Source organism: Tiliqua scincoides, chromosome 6 (genome assembly GCF_035046505.1).
Source record: "Tiliqua scincoides isolate rTilSci1 chromosome 6, rTilSci1.hap2, whole genome shotgun sequence".
In the NCBI taxonomy this organism is placed as follows: domain Eukaryota; kingdom Metazoa; phylum Chordata; class Lepidosauria; order Squamata; family Scincidae; genus Tiliqua; species Tiliqua scincoides.
In genome coordinates this window covers 79,309,754-79,334,697 of record NC_089826.1, presented here as the reverse complement: position 1 = coordinate 79,334,697, position 24,944 = coordinate 79,309,754, and the positions used below count along the sequence as shown (strand labels likewise).

At 42.4% G+C, this 24,944-nt stretch overlaps 1 protein-coding gene across 1 annotated transcript in view; it reads left to right on the top strand.

Moving 5' to 3' along the window:
* The window catches only part of SLIT2 (slit guidance ligand 2), a 92,262-nt gene that overhangs the window by 9,799 nt on the left and 57,519 nt on the right, over positions 1-24,944 (top strand). The window contains exons 3-11 of the mRNA XM_066633000.1: positions 1,522-1,685; positions 2,749-2,760; positions 3,907-4,045; positions 17,854-17,925; positions 18,651-18,722; positions 19,603-19,674; positions 21,619-21,762; positions 21,904-22,067; positions 22,850-22,873. Of these exons, the coding sequence (XP_066489097.1) occupies positions 1,522-1,685; positions 2,749-2,760; positions 3,907-4,045; positions 17,854-17,925; positions 18,651-18,722; positions 19,603-19,674; positions 21,619-21,762; positions 21,904-22,067; positions 22,850-22,873 (863 nt within the window). The remainder of the gene's footprint in view (positions 1-1,521; positions 1,686-2,748; positions 2,761-3,906; positions 4,046-17,853; positions 17,926-18,650; positions 18,723-19,602; positions 19,675-21,618; positions 21,763-21,903; positions 22,068-22,849; positions 22,874-24,944) is intronic.

Sequence of the window (24,944 nt, the reverse complement as noted above, 5' to 3'; positions counted from 1 at the left end):
GTAGTTTGGACTTCTTCAGTGTTCTTAAATGAAAGTACACAGTTTTTTTTACCTTGAACTGAAAAATATAAAACACTGATTCCTCTTTGGGAACTTATAGTAACTTCTTATATCCCTATGCTGTTACGCATGTTTACTCAGAACTAATTCCAGTTCCACTGTTCAGTGGGATTTACTCTCAGGTGCATTGTATTGCCACTGAATTATAATCTGCAATTCAGAGTGAGTTTTGTTTTTGTTTTTTTTTTCTTATCCATGTATTAATTCACTAATTTTTATTTTGCCTTGCCCAATGTGGTTAATATCACAGAAAAACAGAAATAAAATTATTGTTGTTATATGACTATTTCTAATACTGTTATAATAATTTTATTATTAAGACATTAAACAGAGTAATATCAAATACACAATTTAGCAAATAGAAAAAGCAGATTAATTAAAAAGAGGAGAGTAGCAAACCACTTTCAAATAACAATACACAAACCAAGGGCTTCACTAAATAATACATTTTAAGTTGCTGATTAAAACAGCAATTGGAGGGGAGCAAGTAGATCTCCTGTGGCAGGAAGTTTCATGTTTGAGGTACTACAGTGAAACAGACCCTCTCGTACGTCTGCACCAGCTGTAACTTAGAGGCTGGTAGAATGTGCAGAAGAGCTGATCCCAAATTTATGCAGGTGGGAGATATTCGACTGGCAGCCCGATCCAAACTCGGACTTGAGCCAGTGCAGGTCCCATGCACTGACTCCCAAGTGTCACAACTTGGGAGTTGGCTGGGCTGCCACAGAGACCCTCATCTGCACCCTGCAAGAGATGAGGAAGGTGAGATTGTACTGCGTGGTGTAAGGAATGGGGAAAGGTGGCAGGAGGGCATTCTGGGGGTGGGGAGGGGGCCTTTTTTGGTGGCAGAGGAATGGGAGGTGGATTGAGGCCGGGAGGGGTGGAATTGGCTTCAGCAGTGCACACCGGATCCTGACCCCCCCAACTCCCGTACCTGGCAGCCTTACACGGGCTGCTCATATTTGCACCAAATAAATAGCAGAATTGAATGGTGTAGATCTGAGTAGCCCCATAGGCCAGACATGGGATAAGGGGAAAAATATCCCCTTACCCTGAAGTGATGTCCAGCCACCTCCTAACTTGTGCAGTGTAGGCATCTGCCACCTGACTATAGTGTTGCAGGTTAGGATTGGGCCCTGGGTATCTATAGTCATAGTTATAAGCCATTTAAGGCTTTAAAAGTGATAACTGCCACTTTGAATTGCACCTGGAAATAGACCAGCAACTAGTAAATAAGGGTAGCTGTGTTCCAAACAACAGATGCTGGTCAAAAGTCTTGCAACTGCACCTTGTACCTGCTGAAGTTTCCAGACAGTCTTACAAGGTAGCCGCATGTGGGAGTGCATTACAGTACTCTGGTCTCGAGCTATCAAAGTCTGTATTCTCCAGGAACTCATTATATACTCATTGGATTATAGTGACTTATTTTTATTTTGCTTCTTTTTTTTTCTCCCCATTCAGCCGGCTTCACTCCAACAATCTCTATTGTGATTGCCATCTTGCTTGGTTATCTGACTGGCTGCGTCAGCGACCTCGGGTTGGCCTCTATACTCAGTGCATGGGTCCATCACACTTACGGGGTCACAATGTGGCTGAAGTTCAGAAACGAGAATTCATCTGCAGTGGTAAGAGCATCCATTTAATTACTGCAGCATCCTGATGTAATGCATTAGGAGAGCGGTTTAGCCAAAAGCATGTTTAACACAAGCTACACTAACAGTACATGAAGCATGGCTCAATGCGCTCACAGAACCTGCTTCTGCAGGTGTAGGTAGTGAAGTTGGAAGTCAACTCTTTCTGTCAGATCCAATTTACATTCAATTTTCAGATCCAATTTACAGTGCACAACATGAGTGACTTGTACCATGTCAAGGGGAGGGGGCTGGATAAGGATATGGGAGCCACTCAATGGCCTTCCATTCCCCCCATAATTGGAGGAGAAGGCAAAAACAGTGCTCTTTAGAGTCCTTCAGGAATCCTCCAAATGAGAGCTGCACCCATGCTGCAAGTGGATCAAATCTAGTATGCATAGTTCTAAATACTTCAGAATACAGTGGGCCCTACATATCCACTGATTCAGAACCTGTGGATTTCATCATACATGGGTTCTGACCCAGAGGTGGACCCACTGAAGACCTCCCAGTTGCAACTGGAGTCTTGTCCAGGTCGTGTCTGGGAGGGTTTCTGAGGCCTGCAGAGAATGTGTGGGGTCTCAGAAGGGGTTTGGACATGAACAGAACCTTGTTCTGGTCGCATTCAGAGTATTCTGATGGCCCAAATCCACTGATTCAAACATCCACAGATTTCAGTATCCATGATAGTTCCGAGAAAGGAACCCACACAAATAACAAGGGCTGCCCTGTACTGTCATAGTAGTATCATTATGTATTAAAATATTTTTAGGGAGAGGCTTATGAAAATAAAAGTTTGAATACCAACTGTGCAAACTTGTACCTGTTTAAAAAATGAAGTATCAGGTCTTTGAACTTCATACAGTTTATCCTGTTGCTACTGCATTTTATGTAGTTTCAAAACCTCTTAACACAAAGGAATTCCCTTGAAATTGAAAAGGGGAATACATTTTGCAGTGTCTATGGTGTTTTCTGTTTTTACAGTGATATATTAGTAAATTGACTAATGGCTTCTTACTAACACTTTTCTCTATTTCTCTCTATCCATTTCCTATAGATGAGGAAGAAGGCAAGTTCTTTTTTTTTAAGGAATAATGGATTTATATTAGAAATTGTAAAGAGTTATGCATCATACTTCCTCAAAGCTTGTGTGGAACAGTAGTACTTGCCTATGTTCTCTTTTACATCCCATGAAAACACACACACACTCCTCTGCTGTAAAGTGGTTTGAGGAGGTGCAGACGTTTCATAAAGGAGCATAATTTCTTTCTTTCTTTTTAAAGAATTATGGTTGAATTCGATACTGCTGTTTGAATGGGGTAAGAATGGTGTTGTGCAGTCTATAGATGTGGGTTGTCTATGGGTTGTACTCTAAACTGACCTTCTGTTCATATAAGAAGGGCTTGCATGCACAGAAATCATAGTGCCTTTGAGGCAGTCTCCTCAACCCAGGTTGGAAGGTTCTCCCACCCAGAACCTCGAGCTGGCAAGCCATTGAGGGACAGTAATGGGTTCTTCCCTTGGCTTTGCTGACATCAGGGTGCCTTCCTGGCCCACACTAACCTGCTACCTGCAACTGCCCAGCAAATGCCCGCCAAATGCCAGCTATTGAGACTACCAATGGAGCTGAAGCCCCAAGGTCTCACAGGATGGGAAGACCAGGCAAGGTCAATCCATGAGAGCACACGGATTAAGAAAACTGTTTTTATTTTTTAAATAAGTCATCATAAATGCTGAGAGTTAGAAGAGGAGTTCGAGAAGAAGCGATATGTTGTCTCTCAAGTGGTGATGCATCATGGTGGAACCTGGGCCATCGTAAACCATGTTCCAACCATATAATATATAGAAGCAAAGTTGTGTATGTGTTTTGTATGTTGTCTTTTGTGTGTTTTATAATAAGGCAGCTAGCGTGCCTGTATGGCACGCTAGCAATGATTGCCAGGCTTGACCCCCTATCAGCCGGCAGCAGGCCTTTGCTGCCAGCTGATTGGCTGGCTGGCCTTAGGGGGCAGGACAACTGAGCCTGATCTGGCGCACAGGCGCTAGACCTGGCTCAGTTCCGTTCCTGGAAGCTCTTTTTTGAAATTTGTTTTAGGGGCAGGGGAGGGGTAGGAAAAACACTGCTTTTGCAATCCTTGTGTTATAGATTGAGTTAGATCTTTTCTTTCATAGCATTCTTGCAGTTTTAGAAGTAGCAATCTGTTACTGTTTCCAGGTCATCAGTCTTTTATGGCTCCCTCCTGCAGCGTCTTGCACTGTCCCGCTGCATGTACCTGTAGTAACAACATTGTGGACTGCCGTGGGAAAGGACTTACTGATATCCCAACCAATCTGCCGGAAACCATAACAGAAATGTACGTAGGAGGGTATATTTTCCCTACATTTGCTTATTAAAGTATGTTTCTGATTGTAATTTAATATTTGTGTGTTTTCACAGTGAGAAGATGCATCCATAAATGGGTGCCTCTCTAGTTACATAATTTGTTGAGGATGAACCATATCAAGTTCTACATATTGTATTTGCGTTTGTAGGATAAATGTAGCACCACAAGCTCCTTTTAAAAGAGATTTGGAATCGAGCACATGTTTAAAGCAACGTTTATCAATGTTTGTCCCCCACTGTACCACTTCGAGTTGTCCACCTATTAGAAGTACCACTGGAAGTAACTGACAATGATGTCATCACCGGTTACTTTGGGGATGGGAAACCAGGTGCAACAGAACAAACACCAGTAAGAGAATCAGAACAGATAGTTGGAATTTTTTGAGTGCTTGAAAAGCCTTCTGAAGCTTCTGGTGCCTTCTTAAAGCATTCTTGCAGTTTCCTGATGAAACTGGAAGTACTCTGATTGCGCTAGAAGCCGCAGAAGGTCTTTTGTGTGCTGCAGAGCACCATTCAAGGCTTTGTCTGTCTGTGGAATGGTTCTGGCAGGCAGGCAGGGCAGCGTAGCAGGCGAAGGCGGTAGCAGTGGGGGTGCAGTGGGCTTTCGAGTGGTGCAGAGCATTGCACAAGTCTCCATTACATCTGGGTCTATTACATCTCCTTGTTGGGGTAGTGTGATGTGGTGTTCGCACATGTCACGATCCTGCACCCCAGGTGCTATGGGGGCAAGTCCATTATTGACATGTTAAGAATCAATTTTATATATACTGGTTAAGTCGCCATGATGGCATATTTTATGTGTGTGTTGCTCCACACTACTGATAGCTTATGCCATAAGATACTGCCATATCTTATCTGGCTTAGACCTGAAAGATGTAGAACAGATTTGTGGTCAGGCAAAACACACCATGCTCTCCATTAACTGCAAAAATTGGTCAAAGGGCTCTTGTTCTTTGGTATTGAATTATAGTTAGGATAATTTATTCTGGGTGACAGGAACATTGCATCCTGGACAACTCTGCTCTGGCCAAATGCGTTCTGTCATTGGACAGTTGCATCTGGTTTTTTGCATCCCCAACATGTGTGTCCCAATGTATGTGTATTTATATTAGATGTACTTTTTTTAATTTTTAAAATGCAAATTTAGAGTTAGGGTTGGGATAAGAGACTTAGCATATATAACATGGGGTTTGCTGCCCAGTTATAGTTTGTTTGTTGTTCAATTTTAGTGGAACACAAATAACCAGAATGCCAAAAAAAAAAAAAAGAATGTCCAGGGACGCCAATGACTGGGACTCATTTGACTGGGTTGCATTGTCCAGGATGCAAATACCCTTTATGCTGCACTTCTGTTACTGTGTATCTGAGTTTTCAACAAGTTAATAAGACAAGCATGCATTGTAGTCTAGCTTGGCAGTGGATGCTATAACACTGAAAGCATTTTATGCTGAAACATGCAGTCATGAAATATTCATTACTTTTCACCTTTACTACGGCTCCTTCTTCACTCCCTACTCACTCCCCTTTCACTGCCTGTGAGGAAGCTCTCTTTTGATATTTGTCTTAAAGGATATGCCCTGCAGGACACCTCCGCTCACCTCAAAGCAGCACTGCTCACAACACAGTTTGACTAAGGGAAGGTTCGATTCTTCAGAGCTGTTGCCCTGGCTATATAGAACATTTGATCCACAGACTACTGAATGCCGGTTCCTTAAGAACCACACAAACTGGGGAGAGGAAAAGGGCGGGAGGAGAGAGTGTAAACTTTAATCCATCAGCAATTTATGATATATATACATTCAACAGTTTTTAACAGTCTCGCTGTGTTGTGTTTATTTAGACATTTAAATCCTGCCTTTCCACCATTAAAATTACTCTCCGTGTGGCTTTCAACAAAATTCACAGTACGGGGGAAAAAACACAATAATAAAATAATAATAAAATATAATAATATTAGTCAAATCATGACAAAGCAGCACTAAAAACTGACAGAGGTGCAGTAAAACTCCCAAGTAAAACCAGCAGGATAGAACTCACACCTGCAGAGTGAAGGTGTGTTGGGATAACAGTTTTTGCAGCACAAGAGAAAGTTGAAAGGTTTAGGGTCAGCCTTATATTTCTAGGAAGGGAGTTACAGTTTCTAGGCATAACTGCAGATAAGGTGCTCTCCTGGATGCCAACCAGTCATGGATCTTAAAGTGTCAAGATACACAAGAGGACCTGCTGATCTTAGTAGATATCACAAAGGAAGATAAAAAGGAAGGCTAGTAATCCAGTTACCCTATTTTTTTTAAATCTTTAGCATCTTTAATTTATACTGTATCTAAAAAGTGTTTCAAAACATGAGACGTTCAAAATCTACTATTGTATTGGCAACCTTCAGTCTCGAAAGACTATGGTATCGCGCTCTGAAAGGTGGTTCTGGCACAGCGTCTAGTGTGGCTGAAAAGGCCAATCCGGGAGTGACAATCCCTTCCACACCGGGAGCAAGTGCAGTCTGTCCCTGGTCTGTCTCCCTGGCTATGGGCCTTCCTTCTTTGCCTCTTAGCCTCAGACTGTTGGCAAAGTGTCTCTTCAAACTGGGAAAGGCCATGCTGCACCTTAATCTACTAACTTAATCTTCTAACTTAATCTACTAAAATCTACTAACCAATTTAATTATTGATGTTAATTTGACGAGCAGCATTGTGAACATTTTTTTAACCAGGACCTAACCTTTCCCCATCCTTACACACAAATGAAAAGTATTTCCAGTTATGGCCAGCATTCTTTCCTCTCACCTTCAGTGTATCTCAAGGTGCCCTACTGGATAAGCAAGGACTATTCAAGCGGCTGCCCATAGAAAATCTAGAAGTGACATCACAAGATATAATGAATTCACTGGGTGCTGGAGCAGTATGTTATGCCTCTGCATGAAGTGTTCACTGACAGGATCTTAAATGTTTGTCCAGGGCCTCTGATAGGAATTTTATCAGGTGTACAAAGTTTATTTTGGCCCCTTCCTAAAAGGGAGGGGCAAAACAGGGTGGGGGAGGGTGGCAACAAGGGTAGCTAAAACCGGGGTGGTGAGGGGGGCAAAACAGGGCAGGGGAAGGGTGGGGATAGCCGGAATATCTTTGGAGCCCAGGTGTGGTTTCGGCAGCTAGATATGGTATTATGGAAAACCAAACACACTCCTGAGTCTCTTGAAAATATAGAAAATCATTGCAGAAAATTAGCATCATTGTATTTAGGCTCACACTAGAATGGAAAGTGTCCTGTTTGCACCAAAACGTACTTCTGCAGCAGCTGTAGTCCCGCAGCTGTAACCCTGAGCTCCTGTACATTCCTTCATGGCAAGTGGATCTACAAGCCAAAGAGCAACTGTAGCAGGCCAGTTTCCTCCCAGATTTGACACTGTGTTAAGGAGTGTCATGTATGCATTTCTTGGTCCAATGCATATGAATTGAGGCAGCAGTCACCACCATGCACCCTCAGTAGTGCCCCCAGCGTCCCATGTGGGCAGCGAGTCCAGATGAGATAGGAAAATGTAAGATCCCAGGAAATTTCTGGTCCCCCTTATTTGAGTCCCAGGCTTGCTTTTTGACCCTGGACCTGGATACAAATTACCCGCTTTAACCCTCTCTTATGGGCCCTGTGTTTGACCTCTCGCTTGTTTCTCAGTCAGGTTCATTTAAGTTATGGAACAGTTTGCCCTTTCCTTATGTTTCTCTTCATGTGTTCAAAAGCAACAAAACCGACTTAGTAGAAATGTCACTTCTCAAACGGTGGAAGATGAGCCATGTCCTTGTTAAAACAAATTTTTCTTCTGCATGTAGATGACTCATTGTTCTTCAACTCTGTGACGACAGAGTTGTCGCTTTTAGTGATAAAACAGAACCAGAGGCATTTGTGTCATTAATAGCTAGTCTCTGGAGATACTGTTTGATAGAACAATTTGTATGGATATTAAAAACTAGGCAGGCAGTAGGGCATTGTTTACAGGGTCCTAACACACATATTGAGTAGTTTGTCAGCCAAATTTATTTAACAGGCAAGCAGCAAGAATCTGGAACAGCTGTTTGAACCAGCACTTCCAAAATTTATATGGCTGGACATATAAGCAGGAGTTCCATGATATTACTTTACAACTAACGTTATAAGTAGTATTCTCTGGATACAATTGATTTTATTTGACTAGAGGGGGGGAAAGTACCAGTGTAAGATAGCCCAAGGCTTCCCAGCACATATGCCAAACATGAGGGACCTCCTTTGGCAAAAGGAAGGCAGCTATTAGACATGGCAAGAAATGTATTGGCAGCTTTCACAATGCTTTAGATGCAGAAGCTGCAGTGATTCCCTTCTCTAATACCCATTTTGCTTTCTGAAATCTCTGAAAACTATTTTACCATTTCTGCTAGAGGCAGATGGAAAATACACTTAAGATGTGCTATCAATTTTATTGTCATTTATAATCATCATATGTACTTATGCAAGGCTCGTCACATTGCTCACATTTTGTTCTGGGCTAGGAAAGTTTGGTTTCTGTTTGGAAATGATAAAAGTAAAGACAAAGAAAGAGCATATCCTATTAACTGTCCTGTCCGACAGTCCAGTTAACTGCAACACTGCTATTTCATAGTTTGGTTTATGCCGTAGTTTGGTATTACACTACTCTGGTGTAACTGAAGGCTCGTATACTCTCTGTAGCAAAATAGAAGCAGAGCAATGCAGTTGGATCTTGGTATCTGTTGGGGATCTGTTCCCAGGCCCCTCACGGATATTGAAACTGCAGATAAGCAAATCTGCGGATCTGGTCCAGAGGACCTCCGGATGTGACCTGAGATTTTGGTTCTGAAGAGGTTCCAAAAGGTAGTTTTGGTGCCAAAGGCCTCTGGAGGTGCCAGAAAGGCACTTGCAGTTTTTAGGAAAAATGGAAGTGCCTGTCCAGCATTTCTGAAGGACTTGTGTCCACGAACTCAGGAACAACTTTCCACCAGCTTGGGTTCGGAACTCCTGGTGACTTAAATCTGTGGGTCCCAAATCTGCAGATATGGAGGACAGACCTGTACGAGCAGAAACCAAATATAACAGAGTAACACCAAGAATGCTTCTCTGTATCACAAGAGTTGTGCACCTATGTTACCCCACCACCCATGCACAGAAGACACCAGTCAATGGAAAGTGATGGTGAAATGACTTCATGACATCACAGTACACTCCATTTCCACACACATCTCACAGCCAGAGAGATGCCACAGGTCTGTGGTGCATTGGCGACTACAGCAGCAATAGTCACCTGCAGCCACTTCCTCTTGATTTCACTTTGGACATGCACTCAGGTTCCATGGCAGCCCACTGAACAGCTGCTTGCTAACAACCAATTTGCCAGACAAACGCTCAGGACCAGCTGATGGACAAAAGAAGGAAATTCATATCAATCCTGGTTTAAATAGTTGGGATTAAATACCAGACTGCAATCATGTGTCTGTAACCCTGATGTCACGGGCGGGCAAATGTTTTGGTCAGAGGAATCTGTTGAATTATTATTATTATTATTATTATTATTATTATTATTATTATTATTAACAGTATTTATATACCGCTTTTCAACTAAAAGTTCACAAAGCAGTTGAATTTGAACTTTAAAAAACATTATTTAGAAACTTTTCAGAAGCTCAGAACTACTCAAAGGCTATTTTAGGTAAGTGGTAAAGATGTGTAGAACACCCAAAGAAAAAGGGAAATTGTGGAGAAAATAAGTTAACTGCTTGCAGATGCCTTCATTCTAAAGAGTTTTTATGGAAATAACATTTGATGGGTACCCACATCTGAATCATTTATTACAATAATATTTTTTTTTAATCTCCAACTAATAGAGGTGAGAGATTTTCTAGGGAAAATGACATCATAACTGAAACTGTATGGTTGAAATTTCAGAAGCATGAAATACATTGTGTAACATATTTAAAATCAGACACTGTGCCGGAAGAGCCAATATAACAGTATTTTTAGTATCCAGCGCTGTATAGACTTGAACGATTACTGGTAAAAGTGTGGAAGCAATTTGTTTTTGTTGAGTTTCTCCTTCAGTTTTCGTAATGAAGGCCCTACTCATTTTGTGTGTGTGTGTGTGTGTGTGTGTGTGTGTGAATTTTTACTTTACTTTTTTATTCTTTAGTTCATAGTCTGTTGGCTTCATTATCCCCATTCATGTTCATGTTTCTCCCCACTTTTTAACTATTTACTGTCAAGTAGTTTATTCACCGCTATAAAGCAGAACATCTTGGCTGCCTGAATTGTCACTTTCCCACAATGGATGGTTTCAGGGTATTATGGGGGGGAAATGGCAACTGACAATAAGATATGGTAGCCTTTACTGATAATGGTTATTTCACCCACCCTCACCCTGTGCCCTAGATTAATATTCAGAGCATCATGGGTAGAAAAAGATGCCAGAAGAGAGGACTTTTAATGCGTCTTTTACAATTAAAATGAAAAGGCCTGCTACTTGGCCATGCTACAAGGTGATCTTCTTCTCCCCATTCTGAAAATGAATAGGGGTAATGAGGGGCACACTTCCATTCATTCTTCTTGACATTTGAAACTGGTTCATTTTCTTTCTTTTCAAAAATGAATATGCATCCTAATGACAAGTAGGATTGTTAACTGGATAGATGAACTCAGCGGTGAAGAACTGACAATATGGGTTTTGCAAAGGAAAGCTTTGCTTTTCCAATCCATTGCCATTATCTCAGGGTATCAGTTGTTTGCTCAATCCTATCCAACTTTTCCAGCACCGATTCAGCCCAAGATAAGGGAAAAAAACATTCCCTTACCTTAAGGAGGTTTCTGTGACTGACCCCACAGCAGAATGCAGCACACACCCTGTTGGCACAGCTGCATCGGCACTTGAAAGTTGGATAGGATTGGGTCTTGAGTAGATACAGGCTTGGTTTCACACATTAACGACAAATTATTTTGGGCCTGATCCTCAGCCTTGTGCATTTCTCTTTTTTTCTTTCTTTTTTGTAGATTGACTCTCTCCAAGCCAGGAAATGGGTATGAAACCATGGTTACTCCTAGTTGGCCTCCAAGCTAGAATTGGATATTCAGTGCATTACAAATTGCCATAATATATTCAACTCTGGTACAACCATGAGTTGGCAGCTCCCCCTTCCCCCTTTTTCTAGCTTCCTAAAAACACTTTTAAATAAAATATTGTAAATTTTATATTTAATGTGAGGCACTACTCAGTTTTTATTACAGAGATTTTAATCAGAAAAAATGCAAATTTTCCACCAGTCGTCATAGCTAATTAGATTTTTCATAGAATGATGGATGCCCATTTCTATTCAGTGATGCTCCACAGATGAAGATGATAATTATGGAACAACAAAGTTTGAAAATAAAAAAATTTAATTTGCTTAGGACTTGCACAAAGAGCAATTAATATTATACTATATTTCCGCTTGTGTGTTTATGCAATTTCACTTTATTAAGTTTTCTTCCCTTCTATCAGAGTCATATAGATATTTGCAACAAATCATTTATCTTCAATGGCTTTTAAGTTTATCCTGGCATTACACTGGGATTTATCTTGCTGTAAATTTGATACTGAAACAAAACAACAGTTAGCAATGTGAGATGATATTTATTCATTATAACCACCGACCACTTTAAAAAAAATCTGCTTTCAGATCTACTCAAAAGTAATTATTGTCTTTCCCTTGCAGATGACTTTTGTTTTTTTTTGTTTTTTCTAGTCACTGTGCAGAATTCTTTTTCAGCTTCTTTCTGCACTCCATTTCTCAAGATTTAAGGAGATCTGAAATGGATTGTCACTGAAAAACTAACTCCCCTAGTGTTTGCACTGGTAGTTTTCAAGCTTATAATGTGATACCAAGTGATTGTGACATTGACAACACAAATCAGTAGTCAGAGACTGTAGTAGTAGTAGATTATGTAGTATCTCTACCCATAAGGACAAGTTTATAACATACTTGGGACCCAGTCCTGAGCTGGGCCAATGCTAACTTCCAGCGCCAGCACTGGGTATCACAAACGTGTCATAACGCACGCCCGTTGACACCCTGCACCAGATTGGTGCCAGTCCTACACCAGTTGGTGCTGAACTCAGCACCATCTGGACACCACCTGCAGCTAGATAAGAGGGCTGGGTGGTGGTGAGGGCTTCAGGAGTGGAGGGAGGCATTCCGGGCAGAGGAAAGAACTGGGGCAGGAGGAGGACGGGACCAACAGAACTCTGCTCTGCCTGATCCTGAGCTCCATGCAGGAACATCTGGACCAAAACAGAGTCTCTCAACTCTGCACCAGCAAAATAGCCAGCATAGACTTGAGAAGCTGCATTGCTGGGCTTGGTGCTTTTTCCTGGGGAGGAGGATGAAAGTCCTCTTCCCCAAGGAGAACTGCAGCAGCTGCCGTGGTGACGTCACCATTGACGCTACTGCACCCAGTGGCGATGCCACCTTTAGGATTGGGTTGCCCAACAGCGATACCTCTGACTGTTGAACTATGATGAAAGTTTCACACCAGCATCATGAGATAGAGGGCATGTTTGTCAATTTTTATTGTGTGTTATTACACAACATTTTGAATAAAAAAGCATTTTATAAATACATAATCATAATTTGTGTAATCTAACATTTTAAGTTCCTATTTTAAAAATGTTTTTTATCATGGCACTTCATATCTCAAGGCAGATTACATAAAATTGAAAAGAAACATTTCATTATAATGAATTCTCCACAAAATTGACACAGGGCATTAATCAAAAACACACATCAGTTAAGGTGTTGGATACACAATTTCTAAATTCAGCAGCAAATGACCTTCCAAAAGAGAGGGGATTTTCATTTCTGTCCGAAAGCAAGAAAGAAGTCACAATCCTATATCCCATCAAAGTGTTCTGAAGCATTAGAGCTTATATAGGAGCTAGCATGGCAATAGTGCTAAATAAATGTCAAATAATATTAGCATTAATACACCAACATCCCTTGCTGAAAAGGGATCCCTGCTGAAAAGGGATCAGCTGAAAACATCCCTGCTGAAAAGACAGCATCCTTGCTGAAGTCCTAAAGTGCTGCAAAGAGATCATCGCTACTGAGCTGCATGAAATCCTCTGTCTCTGCTGGAGAGAAGGTGAAGTACCTCAAGACATGAGGGATGCAAACATCATCACGCTGTACAAGAACAAAGGTGACAGGGGTGACTGCAACAACTACTGCGGCATCTCTCTCCTTAGCGTAGTAGGAAAGCTGTTTGCCCAAGTTGCACTAAAGAGACTCCAGGTACTTGCAGAGAGCGTTTATCCAGAATCGCAGTGCAGATTCCAAGCCAACATGTCCACCACTGATATGGTATTCTCCCTTAGACAACTGCAGGAGAAATGCAGGGAACGACGACAGCCACTCTTTATAGCCTTCATAGATCTCATGAAGGCTTTCGACCTGGTCAGCAGGGACGGCCTCTTCAAGATTCTCCCCAAGATCGGATGTCCACCCAGGCTCCTCAGTATCATCAGATCCTTCCACAAGGACATGAAGGGCACTGTTGTCTTCGATGGCTCCACATCAGACCCCTTTGACATCCGAAGCGGCATGAAGCAGGGCTGTGTTCTTGCACCAACCTTGTTTGGGATTTTCTTCGCTGTCCTCCTGAAGCAGGCCTTTGGAACTGCAACAGAAGGCATCTATCTCCGGACCAGATCAGATGGAAAGCTCTTCAACCTCTCCAGACTGAGAGCAAAGTCCAAAGTCCAGCTGAAATGTCTTCATGACTTCCTCTTTGCCGACGATGCAGCTGTCACTACCCACTCTGCCAAAGATCTCCAGCAGCTCATGGATCATTTTAGCAAGGCCTGTCAAGATTTTGGACTGACGATCAGCCTAAAGAAAACACAGGTCATAGTTCAGGATGTGGACTCACCTCCCTGCATTACAATCTCTGCGCATGAACTGGAGGTTGTCCATGACTTTGTGTACCTTGGCTCAACGATCTCCGACACTCTTTCTCTCGATACTGAGCTAAACAAACGCATCTGTAAAGCAGCTACCACGTTTTCCAGACTCACAAAGAGAGTCTGGTCCAACAAGAAGCTGACAGAACATACCAAGATCCAGGTCTACAGAGCTTGCGTCCTGAGTACACTTCTGTACTGCAGCGAGTCATGGACTCTCCGCTCACAACAGGAGAGGAAACTGAACGCTTTCCACATGCGCTGCCTCCGACACATTCTCGGCATCACCTGGCAGGACAAAGTTCCAAACAACACCGTCCTGGAACGTGCTGGAATCCCTAGCATGTATGCACTGCTGAAACAGAGACGCCTGCGTTGGTTCGGTCATGTTGTGAGAATGGATGATGGCCGGATCCCAAAGGATCTCCTCTATGGAGAACTCGTGCAAGGAAAGCGCCCTACAGGTAGACCACAGCTGTGATACAAGGACATCTGCAAGAGGGATCTGAAGGCCTTAGGGATGGACCTTAACAAGTGGGAAACCCTGGCCTCTGAGCGGCCCGCTTGGAGGCAGGCTGTGCAGCATGGCCTTTCCCAGTTTGAAGAGACACTTTGCCAGCAGTCTGAGGCAAAGAGACAAAGAAGGAAGGCCCATAGCCAGGGAGACAGACCAGGGACAGACTGCACTTGCTCCCGGTGTGGAAGGGATTGTCACTCCCAGATTGGCCTTCTCAGCCACACTAGACGCTGTTCCAGAACCACCTTTCAGAGCGCGATACCATAGTCTTTCGAGACTGAAGGTTGCCAATACAATACACCAACATAGTACCTTCAGGTTAAGTTGGCTTTCTGTTAGCTATAGTGGGGATGTGGGAGATTATTATTTTGTTACATGGTACTACACTGAATTTGAATTAAAATAATTCCTCCTCCTCAAAAAATTACCCCAAATTTCAGTTCACCAAGCATATCAATTGCATAGTTAATAACACAGTATTATCTGAGGCTATAAAAACCTAAAGAGACCATTTTCTAATCTGATAGTTTCCATGATGCAGTGTACCTAATTAAAACCTAATTAATTAAATATGAGGTTGATGTAAACAACTATTTAATATCATATTGTCTATGATTCCACTTAAACCAAAATTGTACATTTGGGATGAAACAATTTGGCAGTGCTATGTTGGTTCACTAGAATGAGAGGCACATGTTATGTGGCTAAAAGGGAAAACAATAGTTGAAGTTTTGTTTTACTCTCCTTCATGATATGTTCAAGTTCTCATGTTGTTTTGTATGCCTCTGATGACTACCCTAAATTGAGTCTCCAATGGCCCAATCCTATACTCACCCCATGCCAGTGGAGCGCATGCTCTGCTGATGTGCGTTGTCGCAAAAGCACCATAAAACACTTCGTGACAGCACAGCTTCCAGCAGCACTGACTGGAAGGTGAAAACCCCTGCTAATTCGGTAAGAGGCACTTTTTCAAGTGGGTGCTCCTTTTTTTAGCAGGGGGAGAGTAACTGGCCCAACTCACCCCAGCAGTGTCTGTTCTGGTGGCTGTCTGCTGGTATTCTTTTGCATCTTTTTAGATTGTGAGCCCTTTTGGGACAGGGAGTCATTTAGTTATTTGATTTTTCTCTGTAAACCGCTTTGTGAACTTTTAGTTGAAAAGTGGTATATAAATACTGTTAATAATAATAATAATAATAACCTTTCCACTGGTGCCGGTGCAGGGAGGGATGCCTGCCAGAGCAAGTGAGGGCCCAATCCTAGCCAGTTTTCCAGCTCTGGTGCAGCTACAATGCACACAGCCACAAGGTAAGGGAACATATATTACCACACCTTGAGGAAGCCTCTGTGACTGCCTCTCCATCACAGGAAGCAGTGCATGCCCCATTGGCATGGCTGCACGAGCACAGGAAAATTGGATAGGATTGGGCCATGAGTCTGGTGCAGGGACGGGGGGAGGGGTGCAGTGGGGCGGGGGAAAGCAGCAACAGGGATAGGCGTGAACAGATCGAACCCAGGAGGGGAGGGGATCAGCAGCACCAGCACATGCTGTATACTATCCCCCTTCCCTGACCTGATCCACCAACACGAATCAATGCAGACCTGCACCAGCTGTATAACTAGTCCAGGGCCAAGTTGACCTATTCTGGCTTCTAGGGCTTACTTGGGAGCAAGGGGACAAACGTCTCCTTGTTTAATTCCCCTGTGGGATGCAGCTCAGTCCATGCCCGGCCCCGCTGCATTGCCATTCTTGAGTTTAGTTAGGATTGGGCTGTAATTTATGTCTAATTCAGACAAATTTATGCTTCTATATGACTGTAGAGAGGCTTTGTTTCTTTGAACTAAATCAAACATTATTTTTCCTTTCTCAGTAGCCCCTTGAAATTTCCCTTAAGGCCCCTATTTGTCATCTGATTTGATCTTGATCCCTCATTATTACTGTGGGTTGGATCACACCTGTGGTTGTTCCCACTTGAACATCTCAGGAGTCTATGGACCTCTGCCAGCCTTACAGGTTTGCCAGGTTTTCATGGAGGCATTGTTTGTGAGCTGGCGCTTCTCGTGGTTCAGCAGTAAAAGCATATCTTTAGATACCTATGACAACAGTGGCACTTTTTCCACCACAGTCATCATTGGAATTGGGGCAATCAAATACATATTTACATCACGACTCTTATCCTGCACGTGCCTGCTCTCGTCTGATCTTGGAAGCTAAGCAGGGTCAGGCCTGGTTAGTACTTGGATGGGAGACCGCCTGGGAATACCAGGTGCTGTAGGCTTATACCAGAGTCTTTCGAGACTGAAGGTTGCCAACCATTTTGTGGAAGCACAAATGGCGCTTGCCAAGAGTTTGGCATGGCCACAAACCCAGTGGTAACCCTGGCTACTCCTTATGACCCCATCTAAGGCACACAGATTGAGAAAGCTGTGATATATGGGAGAGAATTACAGACTTTTCTTGTGTTCCATGCTGTCACTGCTTACCAATATCAGCTTGTTTCTATCCATGTGCGTCAGGATAGTGTACCTATGTGTTTTGTGTGCAGCACTCATATGTGTGCTTGGAATGGTTGGATCTCCTAAATTTTCTTGTGTGCTTATGTACTCCAACAGATTTCTTAAGCTGTGGTATTTTCCATCCCAAACTTTGTAACAAGAAGTCGTACCATAATGGTGATCTACTCACATAGCAGAACATTTAGCAACTCAGCCATTGGGATTCATGCAAAATTATTATACGAAAAAAGAACCAAAATTGCAACCATAACACTTGGGTTTTGGGGAAAAGGCTTCAATTTTGTTATTAGATACATTATTCATAAATACATATATTATACATGTCAGGAATTTGAGAGCGTGTCAGCTGGACAATGATAACTTTGTCATAATTTCCAACTTGCTGTTTGCTTGAGCCTTTTACTCTGGTCTTCTATTAAAAATTGAATCCCCACGGTAGATTCTGGCAACCGTAAGCTATTCAGATTGTTTCTTGCTGGATGCAACACAAAATGTCCCAGATACAGAACACATGTAAAATCAGATTAGTGCTTAATTTAAGCTGTCACTACCCTGCATGTCAAGATGATAGAATGTTTTTCGGTTTTTTAAAATGAAAACAATTGCTGACCCTTGATTCCCATGGCATAATTTTTTTTACTATAGTGGGGGGAAAAAATTACCTATGTTTTCAAACTGCATTCCTTCTTATTGACACTGACATGAATTATACATATTTCAGATTGCCCTCTTGTGTTATGTTTTTTGGGAGTTTTCAATGGTATTATTATTATTATTTTTTCTTTACTAGACGGCTGGAGCAAAATTCAATCAAGGTCATCCCCCCTGGAGCTTTCTCACCATATAAAAAGCTGAGAAGAATGTGAGTGAGAAATATTTTGGAATTGATATTAAAACATTCAGATAAAAAAAAAAGGTCATGGTTATACAAAATACCTTCCATCAGTGTATGAGTACTTAAGAATGTCTGACAGCTGACAGATTGGTTGATATGGCTGTATCTGATTGTGGGATCCATGTCACCCCTTTGTCATGTTAATAACTACTGCTTAGTACAATTTATCACAAATTAACTAAGCAAATTGTGTTGCAAGAATATTAAAGTAATCTTTTTATCATCCTTTTTCTTTTAAAAGCCATAGCACTGTGATGCAATGTCATTAATAACGTAACATTCAGAATTTGTACTAAACAAATCTCCACCCCAAATATACAAAATACAATAAGGCTTCTGGTTATTATTGCCCAGATCTAAGTCATTCTTTTCTCTTTTTTTCTGGATGATACAATTTACTAAAACTGCAATCCTATCCAAGCTTACCTGGAAGTAAGCCCCATTGACTATAATGGGACTTACTTCTAAGTAGACCTGCATAGGATTGGGCTGCAAGTCATGCTTTTAAAGTGTGTATGGATATGTGTACATAATATGGAGAAACTGCAGTAATTAGTTTTTAGGATTAAATCCATTAACTGTGCTTTACAAGATTTAAAAAAATAGCTGTTTATCCTATCCGCTCATGATAAAGCCCAGCAGCGTTAAGCCTGTGCTTCAGTTAATTTAATACAATCCCATTCTCGTTTTAGTGACCTGAGCAATAATCAGATCTCCGAGGCAGCGCCTGATGCTTTCCAGGGTCTACGTTCCCTAAATTCACTGTAAGTATAACACCCACTTTGGAGAAAAAAGGCAGAATGTTGTGCTATCTTAGGACTTGGGGGCTGAGAAGTTTTGATGTCACTGAGGACTTACATTGCAAGTTGTCCAAAGGGAGGGCACCAGGATGCAGGTCTCTTGTTATCTGTTGTGCTCCCTGGGGCATTTGGTGGGCCGCTGTGAGATACAGGAAGCTGGACTAGATGGGCCTATGGCTTGATCCAGTGGGGCTGTTCTTATGTTCTTAACTACAATTCCCAGAAAGCCTTGCAGGTCTCTTGTTGTCTGGTGTGCTCCCTGGGGCATTTGGTGGGTCGCTGTGAGATACAGGAAGCTGGACTAGATGGGCCTATGGCCTGATCCAGTGGGGCTGTTCTTATGTTCTTATGTCCACACTGTAATTGATGTTCTGAAATAGTTGCAGTGTTATCAGAACTCCTTTCGGTTAAAAGAGCAGCCCTACTGGATCAGACCCAAGGTCCAACATCCTGTTTCCAATAGCCTGGAATGCTTCGGGGGGGGGGGGGGGGCGGGGGGGCTACAATTGAGGCATTATAGTATATCAAACAACTTGTATGTGACAAGCTCATGGGAGTAGGAACAGTTGTCTTGGCATGCAATTTATAGAAAGAGTGACAGATGGGTTGGAGGCTAAGCATCCACACTGTCCCCTAAAGGAGACATATCTGTACATGAACATTTACTCAATCAACATATGAACAGAAATGATCTTATAATGAGTTGGATTACTAGTTAATCTAGAGCAGAGGTCTTAAACCATTTTCTCTCTTTGTGTCAGGGGTATGTTGTGTTTAAAAGAATTCTAGATTGCTAAATTTTCATTTCCAGTCATCACCTTTTGGGACTGATTATGTGTTACAGCGTTCTCTATGGAAACAAAATCACAGAACTTCCCAAAGGCCTGTTTGAAGGACTTTTCTCTTTGCAGTTGCTGTGAGTATTTATTTATTGGTTGAAATCCGGCTTTGAGAAGGGATTTCTGGATTAAAAATTGTTTGTTCTAGGGAATATACTAACCTTTTGGGACTACTTCATGTTATGGAATGTCAACCTTTTTGAAAATCAAAAGCCTTTTATGACTCTTTTTATGTGCTATTTTATCTATCCCCTCCACCAACATGGAGAAACCTCATGTATAGCAATACAAGGTTCTGTAGATTCTTATCCTCTTTGCTGATCTCTGTTGACATCTCACCAGAATTTAAATTATAAAGTTTGTTAAAGTCTTGAGTTTCCAGCTACTGTCTAATATTTTATCTGGCCAATCCCTCTGTCCTGAATTGTTATGATAGTGATTTGATTCAGACATTACACCAGACTGTGCTTAAGGAAGCTCAGGGCCCAATCCTATCCAACTTTCTAGCACCAATGCAGCTGCAATGCAGCTCAGAGATTAGAGAACAAATATTCCCTTACTTTGAAGAGGCCTTATGACTGTTCCTCTACTACAGGATACAGCACATGTCCCATTGGCACAACTGCATCATTACTGGAAAGTTGGATAGGATTGGGGTCTTGGTCATGGAAGCTTGGTTCAGGCATACAGTCTGTTCTTGTTATCTGCTAGGGTTAGGTTACTAGAAACCTTCACAGATAGCAAATTCGCAGATAATGAACCATTGATTCTATGGGATAAATGGGGTTAAGGGGCACCCTGGGGAGAAAGGGGTACCTTCCCTTTCATCAGAAGAATCTAGCAGAGACCCTCAGGAAGCCAGAAGAGTGCAGCAAGAAGTTCCGTAGCAGGGGGTGGGTGGGAGGCAGGCATTCCCGGCGGTGGGCAGGGAGCAGGAGGCAGGGCAAGGATCTAGCAGTTATGCTGGATAACTGCTGGATAACCCCGGTCATTCCCAGGCTGCTCAGATTTGTGCCGCCAATTTTGGTGGCACAGATCTGAGTAGCCCCATTGGGACTGCAGTGGCTCTCCCTCAGGTAAGGGAAAAGTTTCCCCTTACCTTGGTGCGAGCTTCTAGCTGCCTGAAACTTGCGTTGGATATAGCACAGGCACGCTGGCCTGCCTGTTCCACCACGTTAGGACTGGGCTGTTAAAAGTTTAAATGCTACCATGACACTTTTCTTACAAGCTTCTTTGTTCATATATTCATTTGCAAGGTAAATACTCCCTCTGAATACCTTGCACATTGAAAGTTGACAACTTAGGGCACAATCCTAACTGTGCCTTATGCCAGCCCAAGTCCCTTGGGCCGGCATAGGAGGCTCGCAAACGTGCCGTAAAGGCACGTGGGAGGAAGCCGCGTTGGTGCATGTAGATATGCCGACGTGCGGAGGCCGGCAAAAGCCTCCACGGCGGCTTCCTCGCTGCTGCTTCTGTTGGCGCGCCTACGCGGACACAAGGGGCAAAGGTAGGCGTGGAGGGATGGGGAGGAGGTGGGAGGGGGTGGTTCTGGGTGGGTGGAGGGCGGGTGATAGCCGGCCCCGGGGCCAGGCGTGTGGGGAGCCGGGGGCGGGGCTGGGACCCGGCAGTTATGCCAGATCCTAACCCCCGTCCCCATGGAGAACAGAGTGGCTTCAAGCCACTCTGCTCTCCTCGGACCTGCGCCACCTCCAGAGGTGGCGCAGGTCCGAGGAGACCCATTGGGGCGAGCAGCCCTTACCCAGGGGTAAGGGGAAGAGCTTCCCCTTGCCCCTGGCTAAGCCACTACAGCGCTCCTGGCTTGCCTGCTCCAGCGTAGGTTTGGTTTGCGCCCTTAATGTGTACGCAGGATACCACATTTTTTTTTGTCATTTTAAGTTGCATGTTACTTGAGTGAACGAAATAAACACGTTATATGCATAGAAAATTTGTCAAACCACTGAAACTTCACAAACAATAACCCAACCCTTGGCCTCTCTTGTCATTTGTCTCTGGTCCCACAGATTATTAAATGCTAACAAGATAAACTGCCTGCGAGTTGATGCTTTCCAAGACCTCCACAACTTGAACCTTCTCTCTTTATACGACAATAAGCTTCAGACTATTGCCAAGGGCACCTTTTCCCCACTACGAGCAATTCAGACCCTGTATGTATAAGAACTCCCCATTAGTTACGATGTGCTTCACGTTTGTTGATTTCTGTTCCCAAACAGACCGAGGAAACTTTGGGAACTGCAGAGACCAACCACAAACATGTAAAAGCATTCTTTTCTTTCTATTTGTGAAAGGCATTTGGCTCAGAACCCATTTATTTGTGACTGCCATCTGAAGTGGCTGGCGGATTATCTACATACAAACCCTATTGAGACCAGTGGTGCCCGCTGCACCAGCCCCCGCCGTCTGGCAAACAAAAGGATTGGCCAGATCAAAAGCAAGAAATTTCGCTGTTCAGGTAATTTCCTTAGTTCAGCTGCTACTTTTCTTTTACTTACACACACACTCACACACATACAACCAGACTCCAGCAGTCACAGATGTCCTTAACAAAAACAAAAAAAAGCAGCCTGGTTCTCAGCTGAATTATTTAGCAATTGTAGCACCTCTGAACCGAACAGCAGTTGTTTGATCCTGCAACATTCCTGCAGTTAACACACTTGAAACTACCTCTACCAGACATAAAATTTATGAGAAGAATTGGAATATGTGGTGCTTTCTTATTAAATATCAGAATTCCAAGTATCTTTCTTGTCAGTTGCTTTTTTCCAAAATAAAAAACAAAAATGAAACCCACCTAAATCTGAAGTATGAGTAAAATCTTCAAAAGAACAAAATCGCCCACTTAATGTGAAAACATGACATTCATATTACACAGGGAAGCTTATATCATGCTGAAATGTACTGTTTGCTTTTTCTAATCTTATTCCATTTCCTACTTACATGTTTCTAAAGCCTAACCTCTGTCATCTGGTATCCAGCTGTTCCAGGTGCATTTCATGTGCTGCAGTTAATTCTGTCTTTTGTGCAAATACTAGAACAGAGTGGCTGGTTGTTTTGACTCCAAATACATCTATATCTAGCTGCACTCTATCAGCAGTTGATTTGAATACACTTCCCCCCCCCCCCCTCACAATTACATGTAATTAACTGTAGTCCGTACGCAATCTAATAGAATTAATTCTTTGCTTGCTGATACTCAGGTGCATATTCTATTTTTTTTTTCTCTTTTTTATTTAGCTAAAGAACAGTATTTCATTCCAGGTAGGTTTGGTTCTGTAGTAAAACCGACTAACTGCAGGTGCTTTTAATTCCTCCCTCACCAAAAGCAAATTTTGTCTTCTAAAGGACCGGTGCATGCATTTTAACCTTAGCAAAAACCTCTTAGACTACTCCTAGTTCTAGTCCTGTTCTCCCAGTACGTTTGCATGCAGCTCTTGAAATCCAACTCACAAATAAGCACAAAAACTACTCAAATGAGTCTTGATTTACATAAGCTTTGTTGCACCTTCTGCTTTTAGATATATCTGTATCATTTTGCATATCCTATTTCCTGTTAACACCTCTGTCCTTTAAATGTAGCAACTAGGCTGCTTTTAAATGAAGAGGATCCTGCTGTAATCAAAGAGCTAGGACTTGAGAACCTAAAGACCCTTTCCAAAGGAATACTTTCCTGCTTTGTTTCATGCACTAAACTGTTGGTTTCCTCCTGACTCTAAACAATTGCTTACTCACCTATGACCTGTGATCCCTGTGTGTGTGAAATCACAAAAATGCTAAGCAAAAGTACATTGCTGTTCTTTGCAAAGGCGTCCAAAGGCTGTATATGTCTTGTGTCAAAACGTTTTTTTAGAAACAAACAAACAAAAGTTAGCACATCTATACCTTACTTTAAACCATACTAATTCTCTTGACATATTTCACATGAATAATTGATGTTGGCTCTAGCTCTTTGAAAAATTTTTTTGTTTTGTTTTCCTTCAGCTGAGAAAAAAAGTGCAATGCTTTTTAAGAGACCCAAGGTGGGTGGGGGAAACCAATATGGTCTTATATTATAGTGTCCCTAGCAGGTGAATAAATAATTGATTGACAAAAGTGCTCAAAGATCTAATGAAGCTTTTGACTGAACAGCAGATGCATGATTTGCCTACTCAAAAGGAGAAAAAAAATCAATTATACTTTAATGTCTGGGAAAAAATAAAACCACTATAGTAATTGAATATGCCATCAATGCAATTCAATTTTTCAAGTACTGGCAGGTATATGGTCTATTTCCATACTCTGAGTGCTGATTTATCAGTTGGTCTTGGTTGAGACAATTTAAGCTGCCATGTTTAACCCAAGTTGCTTTTATGGTCATGTAGTACATTTTCTTTCATCTGTAGTGGTCATGTTAGGTTTTCTTCATGCCCCTTAAATCAGTGGTTCCCAGACTGCAAGCCATGACTTCCCGGGGAGCTGCAAAAACCAGCCAGGGGAGCTGCAGAATCCCACAAAAATCCTGCCACCTTATACAGTGTGTAGGATTGTAGCCCTAATGGGGAGCTGTGGCCAATATCCCAGTAGGTTCCCTAGTCAAAAAAAGTTTGGGAACCATAGCCCTTAAATAATACACTGGATGAGCCATTTTCTATTCTTAGTTTACTTGACTTATAGCAGAATCAAAAAGTAAACACAACTGTGTCTAATAGGATTTTCCATCAGAAAAGTGTGTGTAGGATTACAGCCTTAGGGCCCAGTCCTGTCCAACTTTCCATCATTGGGGCAGCCACAATGCAACCCTGAGGTAAGGGTAAAAGCATTTTCTTACCTTTAGGAGACCTTCAGGACTGTCACCCCACTGCTCAATACAGCAGACCTCCCATTGGTACAGTTGCATCAGCACTGGAAAGGATTTGACCCTTAGGCTGCAATCCTAACCACACTTTCCTGAGAGTAATCCCCATTGAACAAAATGGCTTACTTCTGAGTAGACCTGGTTAGGATTGTAAAGGACCAGGAGAGGTTGGTTTGAAAAACACAATTTTGCAGACATGGCAGTAACTTTCACATTGGCATAGACTGGCGAAAACAATATGAGAAAGGGTGTTGTATGGAGCAAAGAAAATGACACACATAAAGGATCTAGGAATTCATTATCCCAGAGATCTGTCCTTATGTTGTTGCTCTGCATCAGGTAAACACTGGAAGGATGGAAATTATTAATCAGCAGTTACTGATAAGCCTATTGCAATAGTTCCAAAACTTACCTGGATCACAGTGTTCCTGCAGCCTTTCTTCCTAGCTGATCCCTGCTATCTTGGATCTTGCGAGATTTCATGAGATCCAAGATAGT